The sequence below is a fragment of the Nipponia nippon genome, unplaced genomic scaffold, assembly GCF_047370975.1.
Source record: "Nipponia nippon isolate SJK-2023a ecotype South Korea unplaced genomic scaffold, ASM4737097v1 scaffold_16, whole genome shotgun sequence".
NCBI lineage: Eukaryota > Metazoa > Chordata > Aves > Pelecaniformes > Threskiornithidae > Nipponia > Nipponia nippon.
This window is the reverse complement of record NW_028262332.1, coordinates 704,684-724,689: the sequence shown is the minus strand read 5'-3', so window position 1 is coordinate 724,689 and position 20,006 is coordinate 704,684. Positions and strand designations below refer to the sequence as shown.

At 60.5% G+C, this 20,006-nt stretch overlaps 1 protein-coding gene across 1 annotated transcript; it reads left to right on the top strand.

Annotated features, from left to right (window-relative positions):
* Positions 1 to 7,416: 7,416 nt before the first annotated feature.
* Positions 7,417 to 10,447, top strand: NRARP (NOTCH regulated ankyrin repeat protein). Its single transcript, XM_087752981.1, has one exon. It carries the CDS (start codon positions 7,579 to 7,581, stop codon positions 7,924 to 7,926), a length of 348 nt encoding a protein of 115 aa, XP_087609107.1. The 5' UTR covers positions 7,417 to 7,578; the 3' UTR covers positions 7,927 to 10,447.
* Positions 10,448 to 20,006: the final 9,559 nt, after the last annotated feature.

Sequence of the window (20,006 nt, the reverse complement as noted above, 5' to 3'; positions counted from 1 at the left end):
CTTGTGGGCAACCAGACCCCCAGCTCTCCTGGAGCAGCACGTGGGGACCCTAAAAAGTGTCCTTTGACGAGGCTTGTGCTTTGCCAGCAGCCCCTCTACGCCAGCCACTGGCGGAGGGTACCGGTGAGGCCACCCCAGCCGGTGAGCGTGGGACTGCCAGCGCTGGAGGCTGAGCAGCCCGAGCGCCCCGGGCTCCAGGCGGACTCATCCGTGTGTCAGCATCCTGCCACTTCGGGGGTTGCTCTGGGAGGGCAGAAACTGGCAAAGCAGGAACGCTGCAGAGCCTCCCACCGCCGGCCCCCACGGTGAGCGATGCTTCATCGCGCGATGAGACGAACCTCTCCGGACCTCGTTTGGGGGAAGCTGCTGAGTCACACGAACGTCAGAGTCATCCCGGCCCTGGTCGGGAGTGGGGACGTCAGAGCTGCAGCCCCGAGCCTCCCAAACAACCCTTCCAGCCAGCCCGTGGCCACTTCTGGGCTTTGCTCACTGCGTTTTTCGGAGCGGTGGTTTCACGTCAGCCTGCCACCGCTTTCACTGCGGAGGGGAGCTGGCGGGGGGACAACGGGGCACACTGACCCCGTCCCTCGCCCTGGGGACGGCTCCTGGCCACACAGCTGCCTGGAAGGGGCCCTTCCCTCTGATCCCTGGGGACAGTAGGGTCAGCTCCTGGCCGCCTCTAGGACTTTATCTCCCTGCCATCTCCATCAGTTTTGGGGAGAGCTCTTCTGCTTACAGCCTGGGCTGCTGGCAGTCGGCCGTGCTGGGGCAGGCTCGCCACGGTGGGACTTGTTTTAGGAGAAGACTCACCCAAGGCAGACACCGGCAGGTCACCTGTACGTGTGAGCATGGCACGGAACAGCTCCCAGAGGGTCTCATCCAGCTCCTGGGGATGGGGGCAGCGGCTGAGGCCCAGCACAGCACCTCTCCCTTTCTGCTGCCCGCAGGAGGTGATGCCGAGGTGGGATCTGGGCAGCAAGGTCATCTCCAGCCATAGACACAGTCGACATCAAACTCTGTGTCGGAGCGGCCTTGAGCAGCATCCAGGAAGTAATAAATTGTCCAGTTTTGAATGGTGGATACAGATCAAAGGGAATTAAACCAGCTTTTTAATCAGCCTACAATATTGTTTCCCTATCTGGCTACTTTTAAAAAAATAATTAAAAAATCCCATTGTCTGTGCCATACTAATGTTTAATATTTATTAGGGTGGTAACGAGCCCTCCGTGGTTTTATGGAGCCGTTTGATGGTGTGTTGGAAGGGCCGGTCCCGCAGCGCTCGGCAGGGATGCCGGCTCCGGGGGGCTGCCCACGCCAAGAGCCCTTCGGCCCCCGGGTCGCTTCACCTGCGCTCGGCTCCTGCCCCTGCACGGCAAGATGTGATCGCAGGGGGATCCTGGGATAAAACAGCACCGGGGAAGAGTTTTATCGCTGTTTTATCACGCCAGCCTGAATGAGACCTGAATGAGCAGCGTCCCTCAGCCCTGAGAAATCACACGCTGCATCGGATATCGGGCCGGTTCCTCTCCTCGCCTTGTGTACTCCTCGCATATCCTTCGGAGTTTGATGGGGACAAGGTGTTTGGCGCTCAGGCCAGCTTTAGTTTACAAATGAATATATCAACATTGTTCCTCATCAGGCAGGAATGCGCTTCCCTCCCTTCTCCCCCACCCTATCCCCATCCCCTTCCGAGCAAACTTCCTTCCTCCTGTAATCTGGAGCGGAAACCTCGCTGCATATTTGACCGGCTCAGAGAAATCAGCTCGGTTTTTCCTGGCGTGACTTTGTGCCTTGAACTAGGGCTGGTCTGTCCCTAAGGCAGCGGCAAGGCAGGGGAGGAGGAGGAGGGTGAGGGCTGTACCGCTGCCCGTCCTCGACGCGGAGCCGCTCTTCCAGCCGGATGCTCCGCTCCAGCTCCCAGTTGCTCGGCTGCCGTTTTCAAACAAACCAGCGTGTTTCTGGGCACGGACCCAGGGCTGACGAGCCCGAGGCTGGCTGCAAGCGCAGGCCCTTGTGCTGCCCCACACCGCGGAACTGTGGCTCCCACGGGCCGGGGGTCACTTCTGCTGGCCCCTCGCCGGGGGCAGGAGAGGAGAGAGGTGTCGGTGCCACGTGAGGAGGGAGATTTGCATCAGGAGGATGTTTGCTCCCTGGGAAATAGCCCAGGACCAGACCCTTCCCACCAGCCTGCCAATACATGGGCATGACTCAGGCACGCGAGCTTCCAGCCGCTCACCAGCCATGCCTCGCCGCATGTCCCGCGAGGGATTATGGCCGTGTCACCTCCCCAGACTGCCTTGACCCAAGGATGTCACCATAGAGTGGCCACCAGGTCCCCAGGCCAGTCCCAATAGGCTGTATCACATCTTCTGGAGGAACCATGCGGTGGGAGCAGTGGGACGACGTCCCCCCCGTCCCCGCGGCCACCGCAAAGGAGTGGCCGTGCAGTGCAGTCAAACGAGCGGCCCCAGGGACGGCGTGTCTTGGGAGAGACGGGCTCCAGCCAAGGCAGTTTGGTACAAGCATGCTTGGCTGTGGCAGGGCCCTCAGCCAAGGCGACGCCGCGGGGTGGCCCAGGACACCGGTGCAGCTGGAGAGCGCTGCCAGCAGCACAGGGCAGGGGCAGGAGCAGCTCTCCGCCTCCGAGGGTGTCCCCGTTGGTGGCCTTTTGCCCTAACAGCATTTTCCCGCTGTCAGATATGGAGGCTGTAGGCTACGGGCAGGGTTTGAACATCAGAAGAGCTGCAGCATTTCCAGCAGGATAAGGATTGATAAGACGGGGCACTGGGACGATTAAAGGCCAAGCTGCTGTCACCGCAGCCCCGGCGTGCAGGCGGGCTCCCCAGCCCTGCGGCCACCTGTGGCCCTCCGAGGACAACGACCACACATAGGGTTATGAACATGCTCGAGTCTCACTCAGGTTTTAAATCCTGTTTGTCATGGGCTGGGAGGGAGGGAACATGCAGGGCAGCATCCGTGGTGGCACCTGCGGGAAGTGGCAGTCCCCAGCCCACGTTCCCGCGGTGGCCCTTGTGGTGTCCCAGGAGGATGGGGGATACCTGGAGCCTCCCCTTGTCCCCAGGGCTTCCCCGAGCCACCCATGAGAGCTCTATTCGTGGTGCCTTGCTCCCTGCTGAGGACACAGGGCACCCGCACTCGTGTCCTTGCCGCACAAGCATGAGGTTTCGCTTGCGAACCCCAGCTTCTGGCCTCGGGAGCCTCCTGCCTGCAGGACTGGCAGGGCCCCAAGCTCTGCTTGGGTGTTGCTGGAGGCTCGCGGTGTGTGATGTGCCCACGTTACCTGGACGGGGAGAGCGTGAGGCCGGGGCCGTGGCCGTGCCCCTGCTTGCCCCCTGCTGCGAGCGGGGCAGCTTTCATGCAGCACAGAGGAAGGTTTTCCCCTGAGAGCCCCCCACAGCCCCTTCCCCGCTGCTCCCGTGCCGAAAGCAGCGCCCGGGGCAGGGTCCCCCTCTCCTCCCTCCCGGAGGTGGATCTCCGCAAGGGAGACCATTCCCACCTAGCAACAACAGCCCCCAGCGCCCCAGCTCTGGGGCTCCCCTCCCTGCCCGCTTCCCTGCATCCCCATGGCCGGGCAGGCGGCGTTGGCTGAGCCCCACGTTCCCCACCGGGGCTCCGGCAACCGCTTTGCCAAAAAGCCAGGAGGCAAAGCACCGGTAGGGCCAGCGGCGGAGGAAACCTTTGCGCTTCCTCCCGGCTCGCAGGGAGCCGAGCAGGCGGGTCGCTCTCCCTCGCGCGCCTTTTGCTGGGTCTCTGCGCTGGGAAGAAAAGCTCTCGTCTTTCCCACGCTCTCCGACACATTTTAATGAATTAAGTGGGGGCACGCCCCCTCGCCGCCTGCCCCGGATCCGTCCCCCCGGCTCTCCGGCTCCCTTCAAGGAGGCCTCCGGGGGTGGCTGGACTCTCGCTGGCTTGTCCGCCTGGCCCAGAGGATGGGCACTGCCCGCTTGGCTTTTTTGGAAGAGGGCTGTGACGCGCCCAGCCCAACACACCGCGGCGGCTCTGAGCCCCTCTGGCAATGCCGGCGGCAGCCGTCCCTTCTCCGCTCACCCACGGGCTCTGGGGAAATTTGGTTGTCGTGTCTCTTCAGGAGGGGAAATTTGGTCCGCGCCTCTCGGCGTGACCGTTTGCTAAAGGCATCGCAGCACTGCGTCCCTCTCCCCGCCTCCCGCCGCTGTCTGCAGCGCCGGCACTCGCCGTGGCTTCCCCTCTTCTCAGAAGAGAGCAGATAAATCACTGGGTGGGACTACTGGTTTTGCAGGGCCCCACGGAGCGAGCGCGGGGTGGGAGGAAAGGGGCCTTCCAGCGCCCGCCGTCGGCCCCTCCGCAGCCCCTCGCCGGCCAGCGGCCAGCCCGAGCCGCGCGGGGAGGCCGGCCCAGCTGTACCACCGCACCCGGCTCCTCTCTGCTTACAGAGCTGGGGCACAAACTTGAAACCCAGGGTTTCAAAATTCCCTTTTTATTTTCCCTTTTTTTTTTTTTTGGTGTTTTTTTGCTATTTTCCCTCCCTCTCTGGCGCCGTTCCCAGGCCGAGTCCTGCCCCCACCTGCCAGCCCTGAACATTTGCATGGCTGGGTCCCTGCCCGGGCGCTTTATTTTTCTCACCAGTGTCACTGGCAAACGCAGATTTGCTTGCGAGGATGTAACTCTGGCCAAGCCCCAGACCGGGGAGGTGTGAGCAATTCCCACTCTCCCACGGCTGGCTAAGATGGCTCAACACCTCGCGGGATACAGCCCCTAAATGCACAAAATCAGCTCCGCCGGGATATTTAAGAGGGGAAAGGACGGGGCGAGCTGGCAGAGCAGAGCCCTGACCCCCAGGCTCCTGCCGTCGCAACCGCCGCGCTGCCCGGTGCTGGCAGAACCACCGCACGACCCGCTGCTTTCCCTTTGCCGGCTTCGCCGCGATGGGTTTGCCGGGTTTAGTGCCGGGGAACGGTCACGGGCTGCCACGGCTTCAGCACTGCCTGAACGCTGCGGTGCGGCTGTTTGCACTGCCGGGCTGTGCCGGGCCTCCGGGCTCAGCCATAACTCCCCGTGAGTCACCGTGAGCTCCGGCACGTCCTACCGCTCACCCCGGCAGGGCGACATGGGGGAGAGGAGGGCAGGGATTGCCACTGGTGTCCGCCGCTGCCACCACGGCTGGGTGGTGGGGGCAGAGCCACCGCCTCCTGCCTGGGACGGGGCCCTCGGGGGCACGGACAGGCGGGGGGGCTCCTCTTGGCTGCCCCGGGGCAAACCCGGCTCCTGCACCCGCACGTGGACCCCAAGCCCACCTCTGCGCCCTATGCCATGGCTCCCGGGGGCACGGGGGTGTCCTGGGAGAAGCTGGACGGACGGAGGGCACCAGAAGGGGAGTGCCTGCAGCCCAGCGGCAGCAGCCGCGCTGTGCCGGCCCCGAGCCCCAGCCGCGGTCACGTCCCAGTCCTCCCTCTTCCGCGAGAACGATGTGCTTTGGTACGCTGGCGGTAGAGACGGGACTGGGAGAGCTCTGGCCTGGGGAAAGCAAACGGGATGAGACATGGAGACCAGAGAGGGATGGATGGGGATGGGACAGGGATTGGGATGGGAGAGGGATTGGGGTGGGAGAGGGATTGGGATGGGCATGGGGAAGGAGGTGGGGATGGGGATAGGATGGACAGGGGATGGATGGGCATGGGATAGGGATTGGGACAGGACAGGGATTGGGATGGGACAGGGATTGGGATGGGCATGAGGAAGGAGGTGGGGATGGCGATAGGATGGACAGGGGACCGATGGGGATGGGATAGGGATTGGGATGGGACAGGGATTGGGATGGGCACAGGGAAGGAGGTGGGGATGGGGATAGTTTGGATGGGGACGGAGATGAGGGTGGGCATGGGCATGGGATGAGGGTGGAGATGGGGAGATGGGCATGGCCATGGGGATGGCTGTGGAGATGGGAATGGGATAGGGATGGAGATGGGGATGGGGAGGAGGCATGGCAGCTGCAGAAACGGAGGTAGGAAAGCAGCCCCTCAGGGGAGGAGCAGCAGGAGCTGCTTTGCCGACTCCTTGCAGCCCAAACCAGGCGGGCGTAACCTCCTCCAGCGAAGGAGCCGGGCCCAGACCCAGCCTTCCCGGCTGCTACGGGGAAAAGCCACGGGGAAACGCCGCGGGGCTCAGGGCCGCCATCCTCCATCCGTGCGACAGACGGCTCCGAAGCAGCCCGTTTCAGCCAAGCGCTCTCACTCCATCAGGGCAGAATTTAGCAGTTGGCTGATTTTTCCCTTTCCATCCCCAAACGGACCCGCTGGCACGGCCAGGTGACAGCAGCTTGCCCGCCAGCTGCCCCCAGCACCGCTGCTGTCACCTCCTTTTACGACACCCTCCTTCCTTTCTTCCTGCACCTCCTGCTCCGCTCCGGCCGACCAAATGCCCGGCAGACGCAGCCAGTGCCGGCCTGGGGACGCCGCTTCCCACCCGGCCTCCGCCGTTTGCTCCCCGCAGGCCAAACGGGCGCGGGGCGGGCCCCTCCGGCGCGCTTTGGGGTTGATGCACTATTTTTGGGGACCTTTTTGCCTATTTTCCTGCCTACCCGTGGTGTCCGCACCTCCCAGCGCTCCCATGCCGGGAATCCGGTCATCGGCTGGGCGGCAGATCCGAGCCCGCACAAAGCTTTGTGTGACCGAACTGAGTCTCGCCAGGGCCGGCGGGACCTGGTGGGGGGGCTGCGTCTTTCCCCCCCAAAAATCAATCCCACCCGTGGACCCCCAAAACCTCGTGCAGCCCCCGCCGCGTGGCTCCGGAGGGGCCTGATCCCGCGGGGCTGGACCCCCCCGTCCCTCTCCCACTTTGCTGGCGGGGGAGACGAACCCGCAGCAAAACGCTGTCGCCCCCAAATTCGAGGCTGTTTGCAATGAGCTCCCCCCCCGCAGCGCCCTGGTGACCCCCGGCCCCGCGGGCTGTGGAGCCACCGCCTCGGCTCGGCTCGGCTCGGCTCGGCTCGGCTCGGTGGTGCCCCCTGCCTGCGGCCACCGCGCCGGGCCGGGACGGACCGAGCCGAGCCGAGCCGAGCCGAGCCGAGCCGAGCCGAGCCGAGCCGAGCCGAGCCGAAGCGGGCCGTGCCGGCTGCACCGAGCCGAGCCGAATGAAGCCGAACGGAGCCGATCCGATCCGATCCGATCCGATCGATCCGGTCCGGGAGCGCCCCCCATCGCCCCCCGCCCCAGCCCTCTCCCCGTGGGGGCGTGGCTCCCCGCTTCGCCCCGCCCCCTTCCCCGCCCCCTCGTCCCAATGGGCGCGCAGCGAGCGCCGCCCCGCCCCTCGCCGCCGCGTCACGGCCGTGCCATTGTTATGCAAATAAAAGGGTGGGTAAAAGGCGCGGCGCGGGGCCGGCTCCGCTCCAGAGAGGCCCGGGCGCGGCGGCGGCGGAGCGGCGGAGCGGCAGCAGCGCGGAGGCGGCGGGGGCCCGGGGGCCGCTGCGGGCCGGTCGGCGGCGCCAGCAGCAGGAGCCCGGCAGCAGCCGCCCGCCACCGCATGCCCGGGCGGGCGGAGGCGTCGCCGTCCATGCGGGGCGGCGGGGCGTGAGGCGGCGGCATGAGCCAGAGCGAGGTGTCGGCGTGCGCGGCGCCGCCGCCCAGCCAGCGCGTCTTCCAGGAGGCGGTGCGGCGGGGCAACACCAAGGAGCTGCAGTCCCTGCTGCAGAACATGACGAACTGCGAGTTCAACGTCAACTCCTTCGGGCCCGAGGGGCAGACGGCGCTGCACCAGTCCGTCATCGACGGCAACCTGGAGCTGGTCAAGCTCCTGGTCAAGTTCGGCGCCGACATCCGCCTGGCCAACCGGGACGGCTGGAGCGCCCTGCACATCGCCGCCTTCGGGGGCCACCAGGACATCGTCCTCTACCTGATCACCAAGGCCAAATACTCCGCCGGGGCCCGGTGATGCCGGGGCCGCCCCCCCCGGCCCCCCCCGGCCGCCAAAGCTGCTCCCGCCCCGCCCGGGCCTTCGTCGGCGAAGATTTGGGGCCCCGCGCGAAACACGCCACGTTCGCCTGCTTTTCATTTTGGGTTTTGTTGGTTGGTTTTATTTTTTTCTCCTTCCAAGGGTTGTTTTCCTACTGTAACGTGTTTTGTTTTGTTTTTTCCTCCATCTACCTCGGCTGCACTCACAGTATTCACGGTTTCAGTTTGACATCTGGTCAGATGCTTTAAAGCCTCCCCCGTCCCCTCCCCGCTAATATTTAATCCTCCCTTCCCCGCTCCCCTCGCTCCCTCCGACTGCAAAGTATTCTGGCTCAGACACGAATTCATTTCAACGCTCCCCAAAATCCCCCCCGCCATAACGCGGTGGTGCCGGTGTCCGCGGCCCCCGGAGCCAGGCCCGGGCTGGGGGCCCCCGGCCGCCCGCGGCCCTGCCCCGCCGAGGAAGAGCAGCGCAGCCTTCCTCCCCTGCAAGCTTCTCCCAGGCTCTGCCCGCCACCCGTCCGTTTTGGTTTTTTTCCGAGGCGACTCCGTTGGAATATGTCAGACACGGTTTTCTCACCCCCTTTTTTTGTTTTGTTTTCTTTTGCCTTGGGTTTTCTGCGTTGGTTTTCTTTTTTTTTTTTTTTTTTTGGGTGTCCGAAGAAAGTCCGCGTCCTCACCCGCTCCTTGAATCCATTTAGCACGCGTGAGATCCCAGGAAAAGACATTGAATCCTTCTGGTTTTGTGTGTAAAGGGGGATTAGCAAATCCTGGACTTTTTTTTTTTTCTTTTTTAAAAAAAAAAAAAGTGAAATAAACTCTAGAGGCAGAGGATTTGCTTTTGCACAGAAAAGGGGCGCGAGCGCTCTCTGCTGCCTAGAGAGATGCCGGAAAACTACTGAAAATAGTTTGGGAACTTTTTTTTTTTTCCTTTTGGTGAAACTTGGATAACACTTCTCAATGCAGAACGATTCATTTGACGTACATATATGCACCCGCCTTTTATACTATATATATATGCCTAAATATATATATTTATAAAAGAAAGGGAGGAAGAAGAGAAAGCCACCCGAAGTCGCATTTTGAAGTGACTGCACGTATAATCGCAAATGCTGCTTTTTATTGCTATGGCACAAGAACATCCATTTGGAAAATGCGGAAAATTTCAGAAGTCTCCTTTCTCCCGCTGGTCTTTCAGCCCTCTTCTCTTCGTCTGCACTAAAACCATCCGTATCACTGCCGTCTCCCCGCTCTTTCCTCTCTTGCTCCCTGCATCCAAACCATTCCGATTAAAAAAAAAAAAAGAAAATAGTTACCTGCTGGTTTATTTGGGTTGTGTCTTAACTATTTATCATGTATGTATATATTTGTGGGTGAAGATTGTGAGCCTGGTTTTGTTTGAAGCTGGTGGTGAGTGTTTCAAAAATATGGTTTGGGAAATATGCTTTCGTTTTGTTTTCCTAGTCTTAAAACTAAAAAAAAAAAAAAACCGCCACTTGAGTCTGCCATGATGATTTCCCATTGCACTGAATATTCTGCTCTGTCTCTGATGGTTTCACCTGCAGTTTGGTGTTGGTTTTCTCCACTTCAACAATTTGAGATGATTTTAAAAAGCTCCAGATGTAAAGAAGAAGAAAAGCCCTGTCGAAAGCGCCTACTGTTAATGCTGTAACTCGCAAGGAGCTGCTTGGCCCAAGTCTTTCGGTGCGCACGGACGGGGGTCTCCAGCGCTTCCACCGGTGCTTCTGCGCGATGGTTACGGGGTGGGAACAAGATCTTTTCTAGCGAGATTTTTATCGTCGTTACCAGATGGTTGCACATTTTTTATTTTTTTTTTTTTACTAAATGCATTTGCCACAATGAAATGTCATAACATTTATGACATGATATTAAAAAGTGTATTGTAAAGCCAAGTGCTAGATGGATTTTAAAAAGAAATCTTGGTTATAAACCCAGTCTAAAGGGAGCTCTGTCCAGTGTTGTAAAGACAACATGATGTAACCCATATTTATATTTTTATAAAATACCTATTAAGACTGTGAATCTCCTGTGTGAATTGCTGGGTGAGTTGTTTAAGAAAAGTATTGTTCCTTTCCAGCCTCCTGGAGCTTTAGACACGCTGAGATTTTGGGAAACTGTACGTCGGGGAAGGGGGTTTGCTCTGAAATTGTGAGTTGATGTATTTTTACATCCCTTTGTATTTTACTGAAAAGCTGCTGCCCTTCCTAGTCCCTAGAGTTTCAATTTTCTATGCAACCCCCACGCCCCCCCGTCTCTCTTGATCCTGAGAAGTAAAAGGGATGCAGATTGATTCAAATTGAAATGAGGGTCCCCCCACCCCCCTTGTTGGCTCATCGTGCTGCTGACCCTTCACGCCAAAACGGGGAGTACAAGAAAGAAAAAAAAAAAAAATAAGAGGCAGGTGGGGGAGGCTCTTTCGTGCATGACTGGTCGCCTTCCGGCAGTCATCTTTTTAATTATTATTATTATTTTTGTAAGAAGAATATATTGATAATGTCAGTGAAATAAGCAGACATTGAAGCTGATGCACAGATTGCTCCAGAAAGGAGTTTTTCTGTAGATTTTTCTTTAGATGCGAATACCTTTTTTAATTATGTTAATTAATGTTAAGAATTTTTAGGCTTATATTGAAGCTGTATGTGGGTCACTATATGATCATTTCTAACTGGATAAAGTCTGTACAGTACAGCATATTCCTGAGTGTATGATATAGACGTGTAGCCCCAGAGTGCGAAATTTATAAATAAATTTTTCATTGATCTTTTTATAAAAAAAAAAAAAATATGGCTTTTTCGTTTGTTTTTTCCCAGGTGGTTACGGGCGAAGCTGCGCGGGTCCCGCCGTGGGGGGAGGCTGGCTGGGCCCCTGGTTCGGTGTCTGAACCCGTGGCTCCTCAGGGGTTAAATGCATTCCCAGAGGGCGATGGCTGGGGGTTTTTGGGGGGCTGCTGGAGCCCACGGCCTCTGCCGGCCCTTCCCGGGCTGGAGGAAGCTCCTGGGGCTGGGGGGGTCCTGGTTTGCCCCATCCCAGCATTCGGAGGCTCCTGGAGGGGTGATGGCTCAGACCAAACCCTGGTGCTGGACTGGGCCTGTGGCGGTTGAGGGGTTCCTAAAGAAGCTGCTTGCCCCAAGGGAGGGAGGTGGGAGCTCTGCAGCCCGTCCTGGGACCGCTCCCGCGGACGGGGGCGATGGGGTGCGTGGTTTGGGTCTGCAGCCCCAGCCTCGCTGGCTCAGTGCCCCGTGGCTCCCTGAAAACCTTCCCAGGCTTTTTTATTCCATCCTGGGCCCCAGCAAGGCTTTCAGGTGGCTTGGTCCTTTCCAAGCCCTTGGCAAGGGATGGGATGGGATGGGATGGGATGGGATCTCCTCTCACTGGAAACTGCTGTCAGACTGGTGGTGGCTTCAGCCACCCCCTGGAAGGGGCTTGGGGTGAGGCTTGGCACAGGGTCTCCATCCCCAAAGGCATCTCCATCCCCTTGCGTGGCTCAGAGCAGGCTGGTGCCCAAAAGGAGGCTGCACCCTGCACCTTTGGAGGCTTTCCAGGCGGGATCCGGCCGCTCCGCGAAGTGGGAAGCACGGAGGCAGCCCCATGCCTGCTCTGGCTGGGCCCTGCCCGCAGCCAGCGCTTTGGAGGCAGGGTGCAGGCAGCCTCCCTCACCGGCAGCAGTGTGGGTTTGTGGATGAGGCTTTTTCTATACTGATAATTTTGCCAGCTCTGGAAATGCCTAAATCCCTGAGAAATTTGTGCCATGCCCAGTTTGACTCCGGGGCGTGGGTTCCCAGGGATGCCAGGAGTGATGTCCTGCAAATGGCAGTGGGGAGGAAACCTGGAGAAAAGGCTCGCTGTGACCTTTCCAGGTTGCCCAACCTCCGCTCTGATGTGCCCAGCCCTGTGCCACCCAGCGCCAGCGTGGGCTGGTGCCTGGGACGGACACAGCCGCCTGCCCCAGGGTGCCCTGGGGACACGCAGCCCGCCCAGGCAGCAGCCCAGCATGGAAACGACGGGCACCGAGTGCCCAGGCTGGTTTTTAGCAGGAAAAAAAAAAAAGATGATGCTAAAACCATCAGTCGCAGCCGCTCATGGTCCTGCGGGTTTGTCACCCAGGGTCCCGCAGCAGCTGCTGCCTGTGGCCAGATCTGGGGGGGGCGCAGGACAGGCATTGCTCCCCTGTCCTGCCATGGTGCAATTTCATCCTGCTTGGGCCCTGCATGGCATGGATCCACTGATGAGTGCCACTACCTCCCGCCGTCACGGTGCTGCCCAGGGCCGGGGCGCCGCAGGGTCACCCCCGCCTGTCTCCTGGGCTTCGGACGCTGCAAAAAACCCATCCAGGTGCCAGCTTTGGGTTGCCACAGGGCTGGGCTCAGCCCGGCTCGGCTCAGCCCTGCGGCTTCTCACCATTCACCTTGTCCCAGGGCTTCAGCCAGCCGGGCCGGGCCCGCCACGACCTCAAGGACGGGCTTTTCTGAAGAAACGCAGCATTTCTGCACAAAGCTCCTCTCTCCCCGCGGCAGACGGAGCGGGCAGAGGCCTCCAGCAGCCCCTTTGCAGGGGATTTGGGCTGGGCGGTGAGTACCAAGTGCACCCCCCCGGCGCTGAGCCCAGTGCCCGCGAAGCCGCCCCGCGTCCCGGCTCCCACGGACGACGGCCCCAGCAGCGGGGACACGCCAAGGGTGCAGCCGAACCCCGACCCCCTGGGGCTGAGCCCCTTGGGGAGCAGCCGCCCCGGTGCCGGGCTCCCTGCACGGCCCGTGGCCACCCCTCTCTACAGCTCTCCTCTCTACCGAAACCCTGTCCAAGAAATCTAGGAACTCCAAAGGCTTGCTTTTTTTTTCTTTTTTTTTTTTTTTCTCCCTTTTCTATTTTTGTTCCAATAAAACAAAAATATTGGATCGTTTGGTGGCGTAAGCACATTCTTCTGGCATTTTTGTGTGTCCCTGGCTGCGCATTATTGTCCGCTGGCCGCATTACGTAGGTGCTGTTGTTCCAAGAGAAACCAAAGTAAGAATTTGAACTTTCAAGTGCTTCCTGCCATTGTCTTTTGCTTTTGTTTGTGCTACTGACTCCAAACCAGATGGATCGGGCTCCCCTCCGGCCGTGGGGGCGATGGGAAGTCAACACAGCCCGGCGAGGTTTGACAGCTTTGTCTTCTCTTCTATTGCCCTTCATCCGTCAAGCCCAGCCATCGGAGCTGAATCGACCAATGCATATGGATGGGGGGGGAGGAGGTGGGATTTTATTTGAATTTCAGGGAGCTTAACACAGTAAGTAATGAATGAGAAAGAAAGCCGGCGAGCGGGCGAGCGAGAGGGGACGGGCTGTAATCAAAATTCAGTACATTTTAAATAGATGCTTTGTTGGGCGTTTGTATGACTATGATAATGCCGCAGCCAGCAGATCCGAATAGGAGTTACCTTTTTTTTAAAAAAAGAAATGACAATCGACTACTGTTTGGTGCCGGGGAGGAGCCGGCGGCTCGGTCTGGCCAGCCAGGCTGGCCTCCTTTCCAGCCTTCGTATTTTCCCCCTTCTCGATGCTTTCTGGGCTCCATCCCCTCCGTCAGGGTGAGCCCCTCTGCGTGGGTGGGAGGGGTGGCGGGGTTGCCGGGCAGGCTGCGGTCGGCAGCACCGGCGGTCCATAGCGCATCATGCAGGCCGGGACGGCTCATGGTTTCAACCCATTTTGCTGCTGATCCAAAGCTGCTGCAGTGTTCGGTGCTGGGACTCGGTGCAAAGGTCCTGGCCCCCAAGATCCTTCCCATGCTGGTGCTGGAGCTGGCCGCCCCATTCCTGTGGCATGGAGCCGTGTTGGGGCCTTCCTGCAGCACGCACGACCCTCACACCCTGCCGCAAGGTGGGTGCAGGGTTCTCAGTGCCCTGAAATCACCGTCACTCTGCAGACCTCCATGCTCGGGGGGCTGCGTCGCCCCAGGGATGCTCCCAGGCCTGGGACGTGTCAGCACGAGGGGCCGCAGGCGGCTCCCGCTTCTCCTTGGCAGCAGCTTGGCAGCAGCGAGCATCCCAGGGAATGACGCTGCTCCGCCACGTGGGCAGGAGAAACATCTTCTCGTCCAAGAAACTCTTCAGCTGCTGTGTCCCAGTGCCACCACAGGCACCCATCTCTTGGGGTGCCCAGGGAGAGGTGACCTCTGGGTCTCACACCGGGTGGGACGCAGACCTGCCAGTGCAATGCCATTTCTGGCTTCCTCGTGTTAGCACGTTTCTCTTCCTGACCCTAAAGAAACGGCCAAGCAGGGCAACCCCCGGGTTTGGCTTGTTTGGAGAAGGACAGCGATGGGGCTTGGGTCTGGAGGGGTGGAAGGCTGCTTGGATGGAGGGATGGCTGGGGAGGGTTGGGGGGGATCGCTGGGGACATGGAGGGATGGGGGGTAGCTGGGGAGGGATGGGGGAATAGAGGCATGGTGGGGCATGGACAGAGGGATGGGTAGAAGACTGGACAGCCCCGAAGCTGGATGGCTGGCTGGATGACAGGCTGGGGGGTGGCTGGGACAACTGTTTTCATTGGAAACGCCTCATTCAGCCTGAATCCAACAGCGTTCTGCGGCCGGGAGCGGCCTCCGAGGGCAGGCCAGGGAGAGCAGCACCTCCGGCAGCACCCTCGCAAGGTGGCAGACCTTGGCCTGGCTGAGCTGGAGATGCCCTCCTGCTGGTTTTTAGGAAAAGCCTCCCCAGCAGACACCTCCCCTTCCCCCTCGTGATCTGGGCAGCAGCCCTGGCAGCCCGGAGGAGTGCGGAGGGGCATAGAAACCCCGCCGTGACCATCAGCCGTTCGCTTCAGCCCCTCCAGCGGGGCAGTGCCCGGCGGGCTGCCCTCGGCCACAGCCAGCGCTTGCTCACTGACAAATCCATCCCCCTCATCTCCGATCCAGCCCAGCACCAACCAGCTTCGTGTTTATCCCGGGCAGGATGGCCGTGCCGGCAGCATGGCCGGCTCTGCTGGCCCCCCGTGGTGCCAGCCCTGCCGGCGGCGTGCAGGGGGTGCAGCACAGAGCAGAGGCAGGGTTGACCTAGCGAGCACGGCCATGCTCACCCCTGGCCGGAGGGGACGTGGCCGGAGGGGGCATCAGCCAGGCAGCAGCTCCCGGCTCTGCTAAGCTTCTACAATTCATTGGTGGGATGGTGCAAGGCTGAGCCGTCGCACGGGGCCTGAGCAGCACCTGGGACTGATGGGTTCTGCCCCGAAACAAGGGCACAACAAGCAGATTTCTGTCTCCAAATGAATTATACAACCCAGGAGAGCCTCTGCCTGGAAACGGCATCTCTGCAGCCTCCCCTCACCCCTGGGAGTGCATTGCAACCTCATTTCTTGTTTTCTCCAGCTGAAAAAACACTTCTCACCTATGCCCAATCAACAGCAATGTTATTACACAGGCTGCAATTGCACAGATGGACTCCAAATGTGCCCAGCCCTCTCCCAGGTTTTCTGCCCAGGACCGGAGCTCTGCCTGCGCGCCCCTGCCTGCTGGGGAGCTCTCACTGGGATGTCTCAGCGCGGTCATCCCTCTGCGAGCAGGGCCAGGAGCGGCATCGCAGCTCCCCAGACACCTGATTTCCTTGAATTATTACATTTTCCACTCAGTCATCCAGAGGCTGGAGGGCTCTGCCAGGTGGAGGAATGGGAGGCACTGGGTGCATGCTTGCAGTGTGGCCCGGGGGCTTCCCCTGCTGCCCCATCCCGTGCCCATGGAGCGGAGTTGGATCCCTCAGCAGCCCAACACTGTTGGGAACCGCCAGTTGCGGCCACACTTACTGGGATCTCTCCCCGGATGCTTCAGTTCAGAGGTCACGGCTGGGGACCCCCAGCCCCGGGCACAGGGGGCTGGGGCACCCCGAATCCCTGCATGAAGAGGGGTGCAGGGTGGCCCGGGGCAGCGGGGCTGCGGGTGCAGGAGGGTGCCAGCTCAGCACCCACCACCCTGCGTGTTCCCGCGAGCAGGGGGGGCATGGGGCAGCCCTGGCCTCGCTCTGCAGCGCCAGGATCAGGCCCTCGTCCCCCGGCACAGCGCCCGGCCGGGGCAACCGTCCCCAGCGGGTCCTCGCATTTCACCCTGCTCACATTCACAGCTACGGTGACAACTCTGAGCCGCCCCGTCCCCTTTTCCACTCACGACTCCCCCTCATTCAAAGCCTGTGTCCTTTTAAGCTATTTTTTTCCCCTCCTATTCATTTCCCGGACGCCTCCATCCTTTTCTCTTGCCTAGCCCCTCTCCTGGAGCAGCTGCTATGCTAATAAGCATGAGGCAGAAAAGGGAGCGAGCCTTTGCAGTGGCTGGGGAGGAGAGAAAGACCCCAGAGCCCTCCAAATGCTAAATAAATCCAAGGCTGGAGCAGCATCCCCGAACAAAGAGGCCTGGCCTCCCCCCTCTCTTCCCCTCTTCCCAATTCCACCACCTTTTCACATTCAAATCCATTAAACAGCGAGCAGAAAGACCCCGAGTATTCATAGCATTGCATTAAAGAGAAAGCCCCGTGGTCCCTCTCCATCCTGGCCGGGCGGAGGGAAAGGCTCTCCATCCCCGCCGGGCTGCCCGGGGGCTGCGTCTGCCGCAGGCTGGGAACCGCCAGGCTCCGGCCCCTGGCCATGGCGGAGGGAGGACAAAAGGCCCCTGGCCACCGCACGGCAGATGAGTTGCCTTTCACCTGTGTTCCATGTTTCTGGAACTCTTGGGCTCCTCCGTCGGGATGGAGCTCCTGGTTTCTGCAGGCAGCGTGGGCAGCTGCCGGGGGTTGGATGGGAACCGCACGGGATGGGAGAGCCTGGGGGCGCGACAAGGTGGGGACCCCCCGTGTCTCCTGCCCGTTGATGGTGCTGGGGGGTGTTATGGCAGTGACGGGCCAATGGGGACACCCAGGTTTTAGGGTGGTGAAGATGACCCACAGACAATCCCACAGGGCAGGGCTCCTGCTCTCGGTGAAGGGTGAGAAGGGAGAGGGCTCCTGCAGGGAGCATAATAAAACATATTGAAAAATGTTTTAAAATCATGGCTTTTAGCATGTGAGGATTGAAGCTGTCTGAGTGACGCCAGCTGGACCATGGAGACTGTGATGGCCGCATGCGGTGCTCAGGAGGCAGCAGTAACTGGGACCTTGCCTGCGCAGCTCGGTCACTGGGGTGGGATTCAGCTCTGCCCCTGGGGTGTCCATCCGAGGTGGTGTCTGGGCTCCTTCACAGGCTGTGGAAGCAGGGGAGGGACGGCAGCACTACCACCTAAGCTCCTGCTGCTGCTTGAGGTGTCCTCGCATGTTCTGCCTGGCCTCTGCCTCAGGGTCTGGAGGCCATCCCATCTCCGAGACTTGCACGGACGTCCTGGGCACCCTGGGGCATCTCAGCTGGCACAAGGTGGCTGCCCCTGGGTGCCTGAATCCTGCTCTGTATCGATGCAATCAGGAGTCTGGAAGGTGATCGAGGCTGCCCTGACAGGCCACCTCCATGTGCTCAGCCGTATCCCACCCTGGGCTCCTGCAGCCATGTTCAAGTGGTCACCAGGGCTCCATCCTGACCATTGCAGATGCTGCACAACTTTGGGGTGCATGAAGGACCAAGCCAGATCCAAGAGACCTGGATCAGAAGATGGGGAGAGGCGGAACAACCCTCAGGAAACCTAAAATGGCATTAACCACTACATGGGACACGGGAGCTCAGACCTCTGTCCCTGCAGTGCAGGGCCCCAACGCTGTGTGTGGTGCCCTGAGGTGTGTCCCTGCACGGGAACCTCGGCTCCCCGGGATGCTCCTAGCAGCGTGGGATCCCTGGGGTGCCTTCACAGCTGATGCTTCGGGGCTGTAGGACTTTGCTGACCCATCCCGTCCTTGCTCCCCACTGCAGACCACCGGCTTCCCAGCCTTGCTCACTTGGGGGCCTTGCTGGGCTCCACCAGGGACGTGTTCCCCCAGAAAACAGAGTGCTCTGGTGTGAATGTCAGCAGGGACCCGGAGAGGTTTCTGAGAACAACCTCCCCCTGTCCTGTGAAGGAAACCAGCTCCGGCCAGGAGTCTCAGCCTCAGATTCCCAGTTCAGAGAGACGAGTGTGTTTCTGTCCCTACTGCGGGGAACTCGTGTGTGCAAACACCAAAGATTGACCCAGCACGCTAATAACACTCCGGTGCTCCAGCTTTGGTGGGCTGGCCTTGCCTTGGCACGGGGGTGTCTGTGGGCAGAGACAGCGGGCACTGATCCTGCACTGCCCTGAGCAGGTGGCTCACTTCTGCCTGCTCCTCACTTGAGACAAGACACGGAGGGTCGGCCTGGCGTGGAGGGTGCAAGAGGCATGGAATGACCCAGATGCTGCCCACACCACAGTCCTGCTCGCAGGTGACTCCCCGTGTGTCCCGCCATGGGTTTGGTCAGTGATAGGTGGCCATTGCGCACCATTACCCTTGGGGGCCTCTCATTCCCAGTGTGACGCCGCGCCCGTGCTCCACCATCTCGCTCTGCTCCAGCCCCTCCCAAGGACCAGCCCCAGCAGCAAAATCCCCCCTGCCCCAGACCTGCCCTCGGAGCAGCCCAAAGACCAGAGCGTGGCAAGTCCTTCATCATGCACATGCTGGCGGCACGGGGTAAATGGGATCAGTGGGAGGGATGAATGTAAGCCACCGTGCCCCATCTGCACCCCAAATTGCATGGCTACAGGAGGTGTTGAGAAGGGCAATGAACACCCATGGATTTTTTGAGGGGTCTTCTGTGGCTGAGAGGACGTGGTTGACAAGCAGTGGGGTACCACCATCTCTGACACCACGGCTGCGGCTGGAAGTGCCCCGGCCCGTCTCCAGGAGGGCAAGCACAGGCCTAACCCTGCTGCAGGCGCCAGCTTTCCTCTGAGCGCCGAACCGGTGGTGCCTGCCTCAAACTCCAGCCCTGTAGGATGAGGCCCGTAGCTCTGCTGGGGCAAGGGCTGTGAACCTCCCGGAGACCTGAATTGCCCCACATCACTTCCAGGCTCGTCCAAGGGGTGCCCCAGCTGCCTCGTCATCCTCACGGGGCTGACCCAAGGGACCTGCAAGCACCCAAGTGCTGCTGTCCCCCAGTGTGGCTGCACCCCAAGGGGCTGCAGCGTGGTGGGACCATCCCGGGAAGGTCTACCTGCAGCGGCAGGTGGGACAGGGGTCCGGGGCATCCCTCTGACGGGCCGGCCGGGGAGAAAGGTCCCTGCTTAGCAATGCAGGAATGCAGGTCAGGCTGAATGCGGCGGAGGCGGGTCTGATCTGGTGCCCCACTAAGCCCCCATTCTTTCCCAGCCGGTGCATCTTGTATTCAGGCTGCCTGCTCCTAAGCAGAGCGTCTTTAATCCTTCCCTTGTCTCCTCCATTCCCTTTCAGGCCTTTGGCCAATGGGAAGGGGATGAGCAGCTCTCTCCAGGAAGGAAATTAAAAGCGGGGAGGAGGGTAGGGAGGAGGAGAGCGCGGGGAGGGGGACTTGGAAGGGGAGACAATCCTGGAGTGGAGATGCCAGTCATCGGGGTCTCAATAGCCCCATTCACCCTGCCCAGCCACACAGAAAATCAGGGTCACCAGGATCCATGCCCTGCCTGGAGACAACTGTTGCTTTATTCTTTTTAATTGCTGGAAAACGCAGAAAAGTTCACTTGTGTGTGTGGCTGGCTCCGGTGGGGGCTGCGCCGGGGGGCGCGGGCGGCAGAGGGGCGGGAGGGATGGGGTGAGGCCGACGCGCAGTGCGAAGGGACACAAAAAGCAGCCGCACGTGAGGGTGGAGGCTGCGACCCGGCGCGGCAGAGAAGCCATCTGTACGGCTGGGCGGCCAGAGCAGCGGGCGGCTTGGGGATGGGGAGCTGCGCCAGGATGGGGACACGGTGGCTTCGTCCCCCAGGCACGCATGGGAAGGGTCCCCTGGGGTTTTGGGGTGGAGGGGGCAGCGCCAGGGCCAGCGGCCAGGCAGAGGAAGGACCTGTGCGGACTGACGCGTGTGGGCAGATGGCCAGGTGTCCCCACATCTCTGGGCACGGAGATGCCCGGGCTGAAGCTTCTGGCTGGAGACACAGCGACCGGACAGCTCAGAGCATAC